At 42.7% G+C, this 16,236-nt stretch overlaps 1 protein-coding gene and 1 pseudogene across 2 annotated transcripts; both read right to left on the bottom strand.

The window, feature by feature from the left end:
* Positions 1–1,496: 1,496 nt before the first annotated feature.
* LOC119779975 lies at positions 1,497–5,536 on the bottom strand (annotated as a pseudogene).
* Positions 5,537–7,063: 1,527 nt separating this feature from the next.
* On the bottom strand, positions 7,064–11,986 carry LOC119779969 (tripartite motif-containing protein 16-like protein). 2 transcript variants are annotated; one of them, XM_038279834.1, is made up of 8 exons: positions 11,663–11,986; positions 11,526–11,581; positions 9,211–9,306; positions 8,893–9,126; positions 8,644–8,809; positions 8,490–8,564; positions 8,328–8,393; positions 7,064–8,244 (listed from the first exon to the last, which is right to left on the bottom strand). In XM_038279834.1, exons 1-8 carry the CDS (start codon positions 11,979–11,981, stop codon positions 7,709–7,711), a joined length of 1,548 nt encoding a protein of 515 aa, XP_038135762.1. In that variant the 5' UTR covers positions 11,982–11,986; the 3' UTR covers positions 7,064–7,708. The 2 variants fall into 2 exon arrangements, with proteins under 2 accessions (XP_038135762.1, XP_038135760.1); XM_038279832.1 differs by having other exon boundaries at positions 11,526–11,986.
* Between the last annotated feature and the right edge of the window lie 4,250 nt (positions 11,987–16,236).

Raw genomic sequence — 16,236 nt, 5'->3', positions numbered from 1 at the left:
CTATCTCTGGACTCTAAACCTGCCTGAAGGCTCTGAATTCCTGGAACCCCGTTTCTGTCTGTTCCTCTGTGGATCTGAACTCTTGATCGAGCTGAGAACTCCTAGGTCTCAGCATTGTCCGGTTCTGACCAGGATCGGTATCCTATCAGCTCTCTTTGGTTACTGCTCTGATCGAGGACATCCTGGACGGCTCTGTGTTTGATCCCGTTCGGCAGTCCATCAGATGGATCCTGTCTTTCCATGCAGAGAATGGACCGAACTGTTTAAACAGAGAGTGTCAGTGATTGGGTGGTTCCCGCCCCCCTTTCCCCACAGTCGCTGCAGGTCCATAGATCCACAGCAGCCTGTTTCTGTTCTATTATGTTCGGTTTTGTTTTAATAACCTTTTTGAACTTTACTACTTGCTGTCTCACCTTGAATAATGGGTCTATCTGTCCCGTTTATGACATCAACATCAACTCCAGTACAAATGATGTCATCAGTTAGAGCAAACTCTGCTAAATGCCCCAATTCTGCCAAATGAACTGTTCAGCAGCTAAGCTCCTCCTCTTGCTGTTTTTATGTTTTACCCTCAGGTTTTATTATGAAGGTTTGCCTATTTTGGAGTTTGATTTGATACAAATCATAAACAGCTCCCTTATGTACGTTGTTTTCCCCCAGGGCATTAAAAACAGCAATTATCAAACCTTGTTGACAAAGAAAAGCTTGGGAAAATTGACCCTACAGGACTACAGACCCATCTCAAACCTCCCCATAAGCAGTAAGACTATTGAAAAAGTTGTGTTTCAACAGTTAAATGCTTTCTTAACAATTATAAACTGCTTTGATGTCTTTCAGTCAGGTTTCCATGCCAACCACAGTAGACTGCTCTAATTAAGGTGTTCAAGGACATCTGTAAAACTCAGGCTGTGGAATTACCACAATGCTGTTGTTACTAGACCTCAGTGCAGCATTTGATACTGATATTTCACTCGATTTTATTTCGAGTGTTTGGCCTTTCTGGTACAGCACTGGACTGGTTTAAATCCTACCTGAAGGACAGGGACTTCTGTGTGTCAGTAGGTATCTTTAAATCAGACACCAGAAAAATCACATGCATAGTCCCTCAAGGCTCGATCATGGGGCCCCTCCTATTAAACATCTACATGCTCCTTCCCTAAAAGTTCAAAAAATATCCACTGGACTTGGTTTCCAAGATTTGAAGACGTTTCGCCACCTCTTCAGGAAGCTTTCTCAATTAATTTATGTAAAGCATTTTTAATTGTTCTCAATTGTGTTATACTGTATAAATTAACTTGCCTTGCCTTGATGTGTAATGAGGGTCAACTCAGATGTAATTCCTGCAATCCTGAAATTAGTTTCAAATATTCATGCTGTGGTTCAAATAAAAAAAGAAGACATTCAACTAACAAGCTGGAGCTGAGCTCAGTGATCTTCACTCAATCAGCACTTTAATAATTATTGCAAGAACAGTTTATAGAAGAAGTGGCCCACTAGGCATTCCATCTTTGATCCATCCATCTCATGGAAAAACTTTTTTAAATACAAAACCTTAAACTCTGTTAGGTTTCTCAAAGAATTAACAGGGATGGTCATAACAAGGTCTTTAGCTGTGCCAAAAAAAACATCCATAAGACAAAAAAAACAGAACTAAGAACATGCCTAGTATAAATAAAAGAGGCAAAGTAGCAAAGTAGTTGACAAAGATAAAATTGCAGCACAAAGTACATGGTTCAAACAAGCAATTGCATTTATGAAACAATGATATAAATCATTTACAAAAAGGTATGAAAGGTCCCATATTATCAACATTTGAAAATAAAACATTTTAACAATGAGAACCCCAGAGCATGGTTTTTCTGTTTTTGCAAGATAATTGCTCTCAGATTAGGCAGACAGCCTTTAGCTAAAATGTCTTTGTTCGGCCCTCCTCTGGAGGAGCTGTTTTGGCTTTCCATACCCCCTTCCCCACAAACCGCAATCATGGCATCTAGTCAAAGTTCGTACACATACGGACTAGGAGAAATTAATAATTCCTTAGATGAAGGCCGTAGCTTCAGGGATTGGCTGCTACAGACCACTCTGGACAGCTTATTTCCCCTTATGACATCACAAAGGGAATGTTATTTAAACAGACCATTTTGAGCACACATTGGCTAAGAGGTGGATAAAGGCAATGAAAGAGGTGAAAAGATTCTTTTCATTTTCTAAATCTCATACACAGGCTTCAGGACCCATATGACGGTTAAATGTTTAAAATGCTAATGTTGCATAATATAGGACCTTTTAACAATAAACATAAAAATACAATATATAGATGTTATAGGTTATAGATGAGATTCAAATTTGCACATAATTTCCTAGAATAGCACAGATTCACCTTTTCTGACAAATGTGTTGAGTTATGTGCATTAAAGGGAAAGGGAAATATATAAAAGCCAGCAAATTAAAATAAGTCTAAAGCTGCGGCCTCTCTAATGTGCAGTGGAAGGCTACTTCGCAAATAAGAAGCAGTGACAGAGAAGTCATCATGAAGCTACAGGTCAGGTCACACTTTAGCCTGAGTTATAAGAATCTCTGTAAAAATCAGCTGTGTCATTTTAAATCACAGATCCTAATGCAGCATTTCTCATCCAGCCAGAATCCTGGATACAGCGGCTCTGTGAAATTGGCCTTCAGTTTGTACAGAAATGTCATGCTGTCCGACACCTCAAAGAAGGACAGACTTCCCTCCTTGAATTCTAGATAAACGCCTATCTTTTTACTGCTGGGCCTTTGTTCTAGCTTTATGCTTTCTGTTTTGTGGCTCACAGAGTAGGACTTAGAGAGATCTAGACTCCAGGACTTTTCGTTGGCTCCAAAAGCTGACTTTTTTGTACTACTTTTCCTATCCAACCCTTTGTAAGCAAGAGCGATCTCTGCCTTGCCTCCCTTGACCTCCACTTCATAGTAGCAGCGCTCAGCCTGCAGACCCTCCCTGCACATCACCTGGCGTCGACTGATGAACCTCTCTGGAAAACATGCAGATGGGATTTGGCACCCATGGGGGGACAGCTTCACCTCTTTGTCATCATCAGAGATGATCAGGTCCCTATGAGCTGTTGCAGGGTCCAGAGAGAGCTCACAGGCATCTGGGTAATGAAAGAGAGGAAAATGATAAAGTTTCAGGAACAGAAAGTCAGGGGAGAACATTGAGATCTGAGGATGAACTCACACTGTAGAAAATCTTCTCTGGTTTTAGGCTCCATGTTCTTCTTACCCATGTTGCCTTCAGAGAGACCTTTGAGGAGGCATTACACAACATGATTATTGGCTGAATGCTGCCCTCTTGTGTTGAACAGTACATTGCAAAAAGAAAACAGGAAAGTTTACAAACCAGCACTAGATTGATGTTTCTGCTGCTGATCCTCTGCATCCCTCTTTTCCACTGATTCCTCCTGATCATTAAAGCCTTTGACAGAGAAACAGGGATCAGTTTGTCAAATACATGGATTTTACATATATATGTATATGTATATATATATATATATATATATATATATATATATATATATATATATATATATATATATATATATATATATATATATATATATATATATATATATATATATATATATATATATATATATATATATATATATATATATATATATATATATTCTATATTAACAGCACATACAAGTTTTAAAGATTAAGGGAAGTTGTTGGTCACAGAAGTCTCCCAGCTTCTCTCCAAGCTGATCTATTGCTCTATTTGTAACTTAAAAAGAGAAAAGTGGATCCTTTGATCCCTCGCTGAAGGAAAGAAGGTCTTTCTCACATATGCTTTGCATGTTGATCCATTCCTGGGGGAAGGAACAGGTTTTAATGCAGAGGGAGGTTTCGACAACAACACAGGTAAATGTCTCACCAATGTAAATTACTTTACCTGCAGAAAAAGCACGCTGTTTTCACTCTCTGCAAGGCGATCAAGCTCAGCATCCATCTTTTTAATTTCCTCCATCTTTGTCTCAAGGTTTTGAAGCGTGATGTCGATCTGATCTTCCACTGTCTTTGCTTGAGTTTCAATCATCTCCCTCATAGACATGCAATGTCTCTGAAGATGATCAATGGCTCTAACTATGATCGTTTCACAGTCCTCCATCATTTTGTTGGCCTCCTTCTGTTTTAAACCCAGCAGAACAGGATTAGCGTCACTTATGAGCTGGCAGCGTGCAAACACAATTAACCGACAGGGTTTCCTCACCTCTATTTGATCAAATATCTTCTTTATATTCTCCTGCTGCTTCTGCTGCTCCTGAAGTCTCTCCCTCAGCCTTGTTTGCATGGTCCTCAGCTCCTCCTTGGAACATACAGAATAAGTCTTTATTTATACCAAAACCATTTTTTTCCTAATGTATAATAGTTTGTCTTTCCACCAATCAGTCTGCACATTCATTAAATGATGTTTTCATTTTTTCTCTTTGAAATCATACTTTTGGTCTTTGTTTTGTTTTCTTATAAATGACAAGTCAGACCTCTGTGCATATGGATCTTATAGGCAGCTGCACAGGGTGCCCATATGTAACTCATGTAATCAGTGTAAAGTTGCAATTTCAATTAAATAAACTATTCAGTTTCAAGATTGAATAACTTTAAACTCAGTTTAAAACACTGAGCTACACTAAGATAAACAGTTTATGGACTTATAAGGGCACCAACCTCCACCACATTTGCTCCGTCATTCTCCTCTGCTCTTTGATCCGGCTGGGTATCCAAACTGTCCTTTACCCCAAAGAATCGTCTTATATCAACCTTAATTAAATGAAGAGATACCACAATAAAAACAGTTGATATTTAGTTGGAGAAAAAAAAACACTTTTCCAGCATGCTACATCAAATTAAAACTACATATGGTGTTCATAAAATGATACATCCATGTTTTTGTTTAGATTAATCTGAGTATTTTATTCAGGAGAAGTTCATGTCTTAAAATCCATTCATTTATAAAGAGGAGTAAGTAAGAAGAACAATTTAAAAAGGACTGAATCTGTTGTGTGTTTGCTTGTATCTAGTCCTTTGTTTCAACATCCTGTACCTGTTTCCTTCTCGGCTCGTCCTTCACCAAACCACTGATGTGTCCATTGTGCTTGTCTGAGACACACAGAGCACAAATGATCTTCTCATCTCTGAAGTAGTAAATATTTAATGTAGAGTTGTGAAGCCCATACTAACCTTTCCCTGGTGTGTCTGCTGTTCTCTGGTCTCTCAGGGACTCAGCTGATTCTGGCGATTTTCTTTTCCTGCTCGAACTCCACTCTGTGTCTCTCAGCACATCAGTCAGAGTTGTGTTCTTGACCAAATTGGGTCTGGAGGGAAAGATCTCTCCACATTCTGGGCAGCTGAGGTCCCTCTGCTCCGCGCCCCAGTGGCCCTTGATACAGCCCATGCAGAAGTTGTGTCCACAAAGGATGGTTGCAGGATTCTCGAAGAGTTTCCCGCAGATCCGACAGGAGAGGTGGTTAATTCGGACAGGAATGTGAAGCTCTGCCATGTTTGTGTGAAGGAAAAACGGCGGGCTTTGTTACACAAGCTTTGTTTCGTTTCCTGCAAAATGACTCAGAGTTGTAGTGCTTTTGATTCGTCCATTTCAAAGTGGAGAAAGGGCGTTACATTTCCAAAAGGAAGAGCTATAAAATTAGGTGGATTTCATGTTCTCTAACAGAACCCTGAGGCCTTCACAGAGCAGCTTTATGTGACTCCTGAAGGAAACCGGTTGCATAAAAGAATGTGTTTTAAGACAAAAAGGGTCTTCACACTTTTTGTTATATCTCCATTTTTTGGATATATTCCAATTCTCCATGAAAATTTCATCTTCCCAGTGACAACTTTGACATTAACTGGAGGCAATGGAATCAGTGACATCTGAAACCTTAGAATGGGAACTATCAACCAGCTCATCTATAACATTGCTTTTGATAAGTAAATCAGTGGAAAAAGCCTAGGTCTAGCCCAAATCACCACAACAGAAGCCAGAACAGGTAGCTATACTACCACTTTTAAGGATTTTTAACACTGTAATGTGTTGTTTATAAAATTAATAGTTTAAACCAGTTGTTTACATTCTCAGTTTAAAAAAAAGAGAATGTATTGTGATTCAATGTGATTCCAAAAAAGTAAAAAAAAACAAAGGCCTTGTTATGGCTTGGAAAACACATTTTCATTCATTCATTTTTATTTATTTATTTTTTACATTTTCCTGCTTGCTAGTTGATTCAATTTAAGAAAATATGCACCAATTCTTATAAATAGAAAGCAATCTATTTGCATGGAACCATTCATACAGAAGGCAATCCAAAGTGTTTTATTTGATAGCAAAGCGAGAATGGAAAGGAAATAATAAAGCATAAATTGCATGCAAAAGAAAGAATTTGAAATGCAAATAATTGTGCCCAAAGCACATAACAGTGGCAACAACAAAACCTGTCTTACAACACTGAGGAGCTAAAACATCTCAAAAAGCAAAATCTTATTCCCTGATGGAAGAAAAATAATGGACAGATGAGGAATGTGATCAAATATATCTATTAGTATGGAAATGATAATTGAACCATTTCTTTCCTGTGACACTAGCAGAGGAAATTTGTCATAGGGATCACTGCTTTACTTTAATGCATGATTCTGCATGACTGAGGCTAGTCCCTCACACCTTACTGTGTTCTATTAAACAAAACTACAATAAAATTAGATGTGCTTCTATAGTGCAAAACAGCTTCAAGTTTAATTTAACTGCTCAACATTTCCAAATAAAACTTCTTTTTTTGGTGTTATACTGAAGGAAGATATTCAGATTTGTCAACCTGATGTTTCATGAGGGTCAGATGGAATTCCTGCTATCCTGAAATTGATTTTAAATACTCATGCTGTAAATAGATTACATTTTGAAAAAATAAAATAAACTCAATTAACAAGCTGTAACTGAGCTCAGTGATCTCCACTCAACCAGCACTTTATTAATTCTTGCTAGAATAGTTTATAGAAGAAGTGACAGAGTAGATATTCCATCTCTGCTCTGCTCAACTGAGGAAAAGGTTGTTTTAATGCAATCAGATAACAGTGCAGCCTTTGAGAGTCATTCCCCTGCTTCTCTCTCTCTCTCAAAGACTTAACAGGTTTGGCCATAACAAGGCCTTTAGCTGTGGAAAACAAAACCACCCAGAAAACAACACACAAATAAATGAATCAAAAAAAAAAACAGAACAAAGAACATACAGAAAATACAGAAAAAAGGAAAGTAACAATAGTCAGTGACATTATTCTATTTTGTTCAGGATTTTTTCATGTTTTTGTTTTGACCAAGTTCAACAGCAGCACAAAGTACAAGATGCAAACAAGCAATTGCATTTAAAAAACAGATCAAATATAAAAATACAACATTTAGACATTACAGGTGCAAGATAAGATTAAAAAATGCAGATCATTCCAACTGTCGGTCATAGTAGAACAGAATCATTTTTCATTTAAAATGCTTTTGATTCTGTGCATTAAAGAACACAATGTAAAACAGATAAAGTTTACATAACTTTATTCTTTTTAATTGTTTGGGTCCTTTAAATTAGACCATTTCTCAGAGTCATCAGGGAGCATAAACAAAACCATCTATCATGAAGCTACAGGTCAGGTCACACTTAGCCTAGGTGATCAGTCTCTGTTAAAATCAGCTGTGTCATTTTAAATCACAGATCCTAATGCAGCATTTCTCATCCAGCCAGAATCCTGGATACAGCGGCTCTGTGAAATTGGCCTTCAGTTTGTACAGAAATGTCATGCTGTCCGACACCTCAAAGAAAGACAGACTTCCCTCCTTGAATTCTAGATAAACACCTATTTTTTTACTGCTGGGCCTTTGTTTGAGGAGGATGCTCTCTGATTTGTGGCTCACAGAGTAGGACTTAGAGAGATCTAGACTCCAGGACTTTTCGTTGGCTCCAAAAGCTGACTTTTTTGTACTACTTTTCCTATCCAACCCTTTGTAAGCAAGAGCGATCTCTGCCTTGCCTCCCTTGACCTCCACTTCATAGTAGCAGCGCTCAGCCTGCAGACCCTCCCTGCACATCACCTGGCGTCGACTGATGAACCTCTCTGGAAAACATGCAGATGGGATTTGGCACCCATGGGGGGACAGCTTCACCTCTTTGTCTCCATCAGAGATGATCAGGTCCCTATGAGCTGTTGCAGGGTCCAGAGAGAGCTCACAGGCATCTGGGTAATGAAAGAGAGGAAAATGATAAAGTTTCAGGAACAGAAAGTCAGGAGAGCACATTGAGATCTGAGGATGAACTCACACTGTAGAAAATCTTCTCTGGTTTTAGGCTCCATGTTCTTCTTACCCATGTTGCCTTCAGAGAGACCTTTGAGGAGGCATTACACAACATGATTATTGGCTGAATGCTGCCCTCTTGTGTTGAACAGTACATTGCAAAAAGAAAACAGGAAAGTTTACAAACCAGCACTAGATTCACGTTTCTGCTGCTGATCCTCTGCATCCCTCTTTTCCACTGATTCCTCTTGATCATTAAAGCCTTTGACAGAGAAACAGTGATCAGTTTGTCAAATACATGGATTTTACATATATATATATTCTATATTAACAGCACATACAAGTTTGAAAGATTAAGGGAAGTTGTTGGTCACAGAAGTCTCCCAGCTTCTCTCCAAGCTGATCTATTGCTCTCTTTGTAACTTTAAAAGAGAAAAGTGGATCCTTTGATCCCTCGCTGAAGGAAAGAAGGTCTTTCTCACATATGCTTTGCATGTTGATCCATTCCTGGGGGAAGGAACAGGTTTTAATGCAGAGGGAGGTTTCGACAACAACACAGGTAAATGTCTCACCAATGCAAATGACTTTACCTGCAGAAAAAGCACGCTGTTTTCACTCTCTGCAAGGCGATCAAGCTCAGCATCCATCTTTTTAATTTCCTCCATCTTTGTCTCAAGGTTTTGAAGCGTGATGTCGATCTGATCTTCCACTGTCTTTGCTTGAGTTTCAATCATCTCCCTCATAGACATGCAATGTCTCTGAAGATGATCAATGGCTCTAACTATGATCGTTTCACAGTCCTCCATCATTTTGTTGGCCTCCTTCTGTTTTAAACCCAGCAGAACAGGATTAACCTCCCTTATGAGCTGGCAGCGTGCAAACACAATGAACCGACAGGGTTTCCTCACCTCAATTTGATCAAACGTCTTCTTCATATTCTCCTGCTGCTTCTGCTGCTCCTGAAGTCTCTCCCTCAGCCTTGTTTGCATGGTCCTCAGCTCCTCCTTGGAACATACAGAATAAGTAAGCATTTTATTTACACAGAAAAAACTTTTTTTCTAATGTATAATGGTTTCTTTTAAAAAATCCATCCATCCATTTTTTTAACACGCTTACTCCCAAGTCGGAGAGAGTCCACGCATGCTCAGGGAGAACATGCAAACTCCATGCAAAAATCAAACCCAGAACCTTCTTGCTGTAAGGCAGCAGTGCTACCCACTACTCCACCAAGCAGCCCCTTTAAAAAAAAACAGTTTGCATATTCATTGAAGGATGTTTCCATTGGTGCCGTTTGCATTTATTTATTTTGTCCTTTTTTGCTAAAACAAGGCTATATAGGTACACTATATTGCCAAAAGTATTTGCTCACCTGCCTTGACTCACATATGAGCTTAAGTGACATCCCGTTCCTAATCCATAGGGTTCAATATGACGTTGGTCCACCCTTTGCAGCTAGAACAGCTTCAACTCTTCTGGGAAGGCTGTCCACAAGGTTTAGGAGTGTGTTTATGGGAATTTTTGACCATTCTTCCAGAAGCGCATTTGTGAGGTCGCACACTGATGTTGGACGAGAAGGCCTGGCTCTCAGTCTCCGCTCTAATTCATCCCAAAGGTGTTCTATCGGGTTGAGGTCAGGACTCTGTGCAGGCCAGTCAAGTTCATCCACACCAGACTCTGTCATCCATGTCTTTATGGACCTTGCTTTGTGCACTGGTGCACAGTCATGTTGGAAGAGGAAGGGGCCAGCTCCAAACTGTTCCCACAAAGTTGGGAGCATGGAATTGTCCAAAATGTCTTGGTATGCTGAAGCATTCAGAGTTCCTTTCACTGGAACTAAGGGGCCAAGCCCAGCTCCTGAAAAACAACCCCACACCATAATCCCCCCTCCACCAAACTTTACACTTGGCACAATGCAGTCAGACAAGTACCGTTCTCCTGGCAACCGCCAAACCCAGACCCGTCCATCAGATTGCCAGATGGAGAAGCGCGATTCGTCACTCCAGAGAACGCGTCTCCACTGCTCTAGAGTCCAGTGGCGGCGTGCTTTACACCACCGCATCCGATGCTTTGCATTGCACTTGGTGATGTATGGCTTGGATGCAGCTGCTCGCCCATGGAAACCCATTCCATGAAGCTCTCTGCGCACTGTTCTTGAGCTACATGAAGTTTGGAGGTCTGTAGTGATTGACTCTGCAGAAAGTTGGCGACCTCTTCGCACTATGCGCGTCAGCATCCGCTGACCCCGCTCCGTCAGTTTACGTGGCCTACCACTTCGTGGCTGAGTTGCTGTCGTTCCCAAACACTTCCATTTTCTTATAATACAGCTGACAGTTGACTGTGGAATATTTAGGAGCGAGGAAATTTCACGACTGGATTTGTTGCACAGGTGGCATCCTATCACAGTTCCACGCTGGAATTCACTGAGCTCCTGAGAGCGACCCATCTTTCACAAATGTTTGTAAAAACAGTCTGCATGCCTAGGTGCTTGAATTTATACACCTGTGGCCATGGAAGTGATTGGAACACCTGATTCCAATAATTTGGATGGGTGAGCAAATACTTTTGGCAATATAGTGTAGCTGCCCAGGACGCCATGTCAAAAATAGCACCTACTTATCTAACCAGCTGTGCCCGGAGCACATTTTCTTTTCTTTTGATATTTGTCTATTCAGTGATAGAGCAGGAAGAAGACAATCTCAGCTTTTTATAGCTGGGTGTGTTTTCTATCAATCACACTGTTGCCATGTGGAGAATTTGCCTGTTTGTTGTGTTTAACATGCAAATATAGCCGGCGAGACAAACTGACATTTCTATTATACACCAAAAGGGAAATCCAGCTCCACCTTAAGTGAATTGCTTGAGTTGATGACAAGTAATTGAATTAAGTTTGCCCAACTTAATTAATTTAAGGTTTTAAACTTATGAACTTCATCAACTAAGTTGGATCAGCTGTCCTAAAGATGTCCTGAAAAAAGTTATTTCTTTAGAGTACATTTTAAAAATATCTATAGGAGTTTATTCTGTTAGCAATAAACAATAATAACTCTCTGATCTGTCTCTGTAATCTTGGTTAATAGCTGCATCAAATTGCTGTAAGTTTACAGTAACGGTCTCTTTGATTATAGAAACATTTACCAGAAACCTTAAGTGAACAGAAAAGTTTAAGTGAACATTTAAGAAGGCTCATACTAAGGATCAAGTCCTTTGTTTTCATATCCTGTACCTGTTTCCTTCTCCGCTCTTCCTTCACCAAACCAATGATGTGTCCATTGTGCTTGTCTGAGGCACACAGAGCACATATGATCTTCTCATCTGTGATGCAGTAAATATCCTGTGGAGTTTTGTGAAGCCAACACAAACCATTCCCTAAAGTGTCTGCTGTTCTCTGGTCTCTCAGGGACTCAGCTGATTCTTGCGATTTTCTTTTCCTGCTCATACTCCTCTCTGTGTCTCTCAGCACATCAGTCAGAGTTGTGTTCCTGATCAAATTTGGTCTGGAGGGAAAGATCTTTCCACATTCCGGGCAGCTAAGGTTCCTCTGCCCCTCGTCCCAGTGGCCCTCGATACAACCTATGCAGAAGTTGTGTCCACAAGGGATGGTTGCAGGATTCCTGAGAAGGTTCCTGCAGATCCGACAGGAGAGGTAATTAATTCTGACAGGAATGTGAAGCTCTGCCATGTTTGGGTGGAGGAAAAAAGGGCGGGCTGTTACACAAGCTTTGTTTCGTTTCCTGCAAAATGACTCAGAGTTGTAGTGCTTTTGATTCGTCCATTTCAAAGTGGAGAAAGGCGTGACTAAATTATTTGAATTCAATTCAATTTATATAGCGCCAATTCACAACACGTCGTCTCAAGGTACATTACAGTTCACCAGATAATACAGTTTAATTGATTCAAAGTTTTCTATCTAAGGAAAACCAGTTGATTGCATCGACTTATTGACTTGAATGCAATCCCTCACAATCAATTCCAAAAAGAAGAGCTATAAAATGAGGTGGATTTAATGCTCTCTAATAGACCTCTGAGGCCTTCACAGAGCAGCTTTATGTGACTCCTGAAGGCAACTTGTTGCATAAAAGAATATTTCAGACAAAAAGGGCCCACATACAAATGTAGGTCACACTTTTTTTCATTTGTATGTTTTCCTTTCTTTTTCATAATTATGCAATACTTTGTGTTGATCTGCCAAATTAAATCCAAAGGAAATCCATTAAGGTTTGTGATGTTGACAAAAGATGAGCTGTTGTCATTGCTTTACCAGCAAAAAAAAGAAAATATTTTTCAGAGTAGCCAAAAGCTGACATAAAAGTAGTTATGCTGCTATAGGCTTAGACTACTGGAGGACATGGGGATCCCTTTTTTCCACATTCTGCTTCATTCTATCTCTATTCTGCAATATTTGTTAGTTAAATCTGTAACATTATGCTGTCTATGCTTTTTCTCATAATAGTTTCATCTGGTCTGTTCCTGTGTGGCTGTGTCTACATCCTGGATACAAATATCAGCTTTGTTGCTGCAATCAAAACTTTGTATATTAATGTTGGAGCTTGTCCGGTCTTTCAGTGTAGTTATGGTTTTCTGAACTGGATGTGCTCCCTTCATCCTCTGACATGGGAGCTGGCTCGGAGATCGTCTGCCTGGCTGTGTGAAAGAAAACTTTGAATCAATTTGACAGTATGATCTTGTTGAATTGGCCTTCCACGCCGGCGGCGGACATCGTCCCCCGGGAGACTGGCACCGTCACGCCCGAAGGCGCAGCGGACACGAGCCGCCGCAAGACGGGCCGCCCACCGGGCTTCCGGCGGCGGAGAGAGAAGGGCGACGGGGCGACTGCTCCCCCAGCCGCGGCACGTGCCCAGCCCCGCTTCGCACCCCAGCCCGACCGACCCAGCCCTTAGAGCCAATCTTTAGTTTGGCACCCGCTTTGGGCTGCATTCCCAAACAACCTGACTCCTAGAAGACCGAGCCCCGGCGCGATGGGCGCCGTTACCGGCCTCACACCGTCCACGGGCTGAGCCTTGATCAGGAGGACTCAGGCCCCCGAGCGACACTGGGCAAAGCGGTCTTCTGTACGCCCCATTTTCCACGCCCGCCGGTCGGACGGGGATTCAGCGCTGGGCTCTTCCCTCTTCGCTCGCCGCTACTGATGGAATCCTGGTTAGTTTCTTTTCCTCCGCTTAGTAATATGCTTAAATGCAGCGGGCTGTCTCCTTTGATCTGAGGTCGCAGTTGAATGGAGCAGAGGCCCCCAGCGCCGCCACGGCCTCCCTTCGGAGGTCGCCACGGAAACACGGGGGCCAGCTGCGTGGCTCCGTAGGGGCGGGTAGCTCCCACTGAGGCTCACGTCGAGCTCGGAGAAAGGCGACCGGGTTCCCCGAAGTCTGCGCTCCCTTTCCGATTGATTGCAAAACGACCCCCGGAAGGGCCCGTCCCACATGGGTTTTGGATTTGATAAATGCACGTACACTATATTGCCAAAAGTATTTGCTCACCTGCCTTGACTCACATATGAGCTTAAGTGACATCCCGTTCCTAATCCATAGGGTTCAATATGACGTCGGTCCACCCTTTGCAGCTAGAACAGCTTCAACTCTTCTGGGAAGGCTGTCCACAAGGTTTAGGAGTGTGTTTATGGGAATTTTTGACCATTCTTCCAGAAGCGCATTTGTGAGGTCGCACACTGATGTTGGACGAGAAGGCCTGGCTCTCAGTCTCCGCTCTAATTCATCCCAAAGGTGTTCTATCGGGTTGAGGTCAGGACTCTGTGCAGGCCAGTCAAGTTCATCCACACCAGACTCTGTCATCCATGTCTTTATGGACCTTGCTTTGTGCACTGGTGCACAGTCATGTTGGAAGAGGAAGGGGCCAGCTCCAAACTGTTCCCACAAAGTTGGGAGCATGGAATTGTCCAAAATGTCTTGGTATGCTGAAGCATTCAGAGTTCCTTTCACTGGAACTAAGGGGCCAAGCCCAGCTCCTGAAAAACAACCCCACACCATAATCCCCCCTCCACCAAACTTTACACTTGGCACAATGCAGTCAGACAAGTACCGTTCTCCTGGCAACCGCCAAACCCAGACCCGTCCATCAGATTGCCAGATGGAGAAGCGCGATTCGTCACTCCAGAGAACGCGTCTCCACTGCTCTAGAGTCCAGTGGCGGCGTGCTTTACACCACCGCATCCGACGCTTTGCATTGCACTTGGTGATGTATGGCTTGGATGCAGCTGCTCGACCATGGAAACCCATTCCATGAAGCTCTCTGCGCACTGTTCTTGAGCTAATCTGAAGGCCACATGAAGTTTGGAGGTCTGTAGTGATTGACTCTGCAGAAAGTTGGCGACCTCTTCGCACTATGCGCGTCAGCATCCGCTGACCCCGCTCCGTCAGTTTACGTGGCCTACCACTTCGTGGCTGAGTTGCTGTCGTTCCCAAACACTTCCATTTTCTTATAATACAGCTGACAGTTGACTGTGGAATATTTAGGAGCGAGGAAATTTCACGACTGGATTTGTTGCACAGGTGGCATCCTATCACAGTTCCACGCTGGAATTCACTGAGCTCCTGAGAGCGACCCATTCTTTCACAAATGTTTGTAAAAACGGTCTGCATGCCTAGGTGCTTGAATTTATACACCTGTGGCCATGGAAGTGATTGGAACACCTGATTCCAATAATTTGGATGGGTGAGCAAATACTTTTGGCAATATAGTGTATCTGCCAATCATACTCTGCCCGCTCGAGAGGCCTCTTCCTTGGGTAGGCTGCTGGGGAAGCCCCCCTGACCTCCAGGAATCTGATTCTGAGTTAAATAGGCACATTTCCTCCAGGGTCACAGGTTATTCATCCACAAAGCACACCCCCTGAGCCCGCCTGCAACAGCTTACCTCCCTGGAGGAATACTGGTTCCAGGGGGGTCTCTGCCACTCGTGCTCTGCCCGCCTGAGAGGCCTCCTCTTCGGGCAGGCTGCTGGGGAAGCCCCTTGACCTCCAGGAATCTGGTTCTGTGGTAAAAAGGCACATTTCTTCCAGGGCCACAGGTTATTCATCCACAAAGCACACCCCCTGAGCCCGCCTGCAAAAGCCCTAGGGTTAGGGTTAGATAGGCACATTTCCTCCAGGGTCGGAGGTTATTTACCCACAAAGCACACCCCCTGAGCCCACCTGCAAAAGCCCTAGCTCCCAATACATTCCTGGAGCCGGTTCCAGGGGGTCTCTCCCATGCACTTCCTATCCGCCCAAGGGGCCTCCCCGGTTATGCAGACCACCGACACACCTCCCTGGGGAACAGCTAGCACCAGGCGGGCCTGGGGACCCACCCTTAAGCACCCCCCCACGGACTAAACCAAGTAGAACGCACCTGCAAACTGTCTGGAGCCCTGGTACAGCAGTGGGACTTAGAAAAATTTCCGAGCCGGAGCCCTGGTACAGCGGTGGGACACTGAAAAATTTCAGAGCTGGACCCCTGGTACAGCGGCGGGACTTAGAAAAAAAAAATTCAGGGACCCCTGGTACTACCCTGGGTGCCAGTCCGAACTTAGTCCCGCCCACAAGGTTTGAGTTCGGGGAAGTTCGGTCTGGCTCTGCTCCATAGTAGCGCGAGTATTATCGCCCACTGTCAGGCGATCCAATCAAATTGTCAGGGCGGGCTTTATACGATGATGGACAGATGATCAAGAGTAACGTAATCAACCACGTGACCAATGCGCGCTTGGGTGACAAAAATAATGGCTGCCGCTGGAGAGTTTGGGTGAGTAGATTCTGCTATTAGGTCTGTTCTAATAGATATCGACAGCAAATTAATTTTAAAAGAGGAACAGAGAAACGCGATCAAGTCTCATCTTCTTATTCTAGGCGTGAAACTGCACGCTTTGATTTTTGTGGACAACAACTATCCCTCGCTTAACATACGTCACGCACTCCGTTGCTCTTATTG

The sequence above is a fragment of the Cyprinodon tularosa genome, unplaced genomic scaffold, assembly GCF_016077235.1.
Source record: "Cyprinodon tularosa strain WSP-4 unplaced genomic scaffold, ASM1607723v1 ctg154, whole genome shotgun sequence".
In the NCBI taxonomy this organism is placed as follows: domain Eukaryota; kingdom Metazoa; phylum Chordata; class Actinopteri; order Cyprinodontiformes; family Cyprinodontidae; genus Cyprinodon; species Cyprinodon tularosa.
Note: the sequence above shows the minus strand (reverse complement) of the source record. Positions and strands in the feature narration are given on the sequence as shown.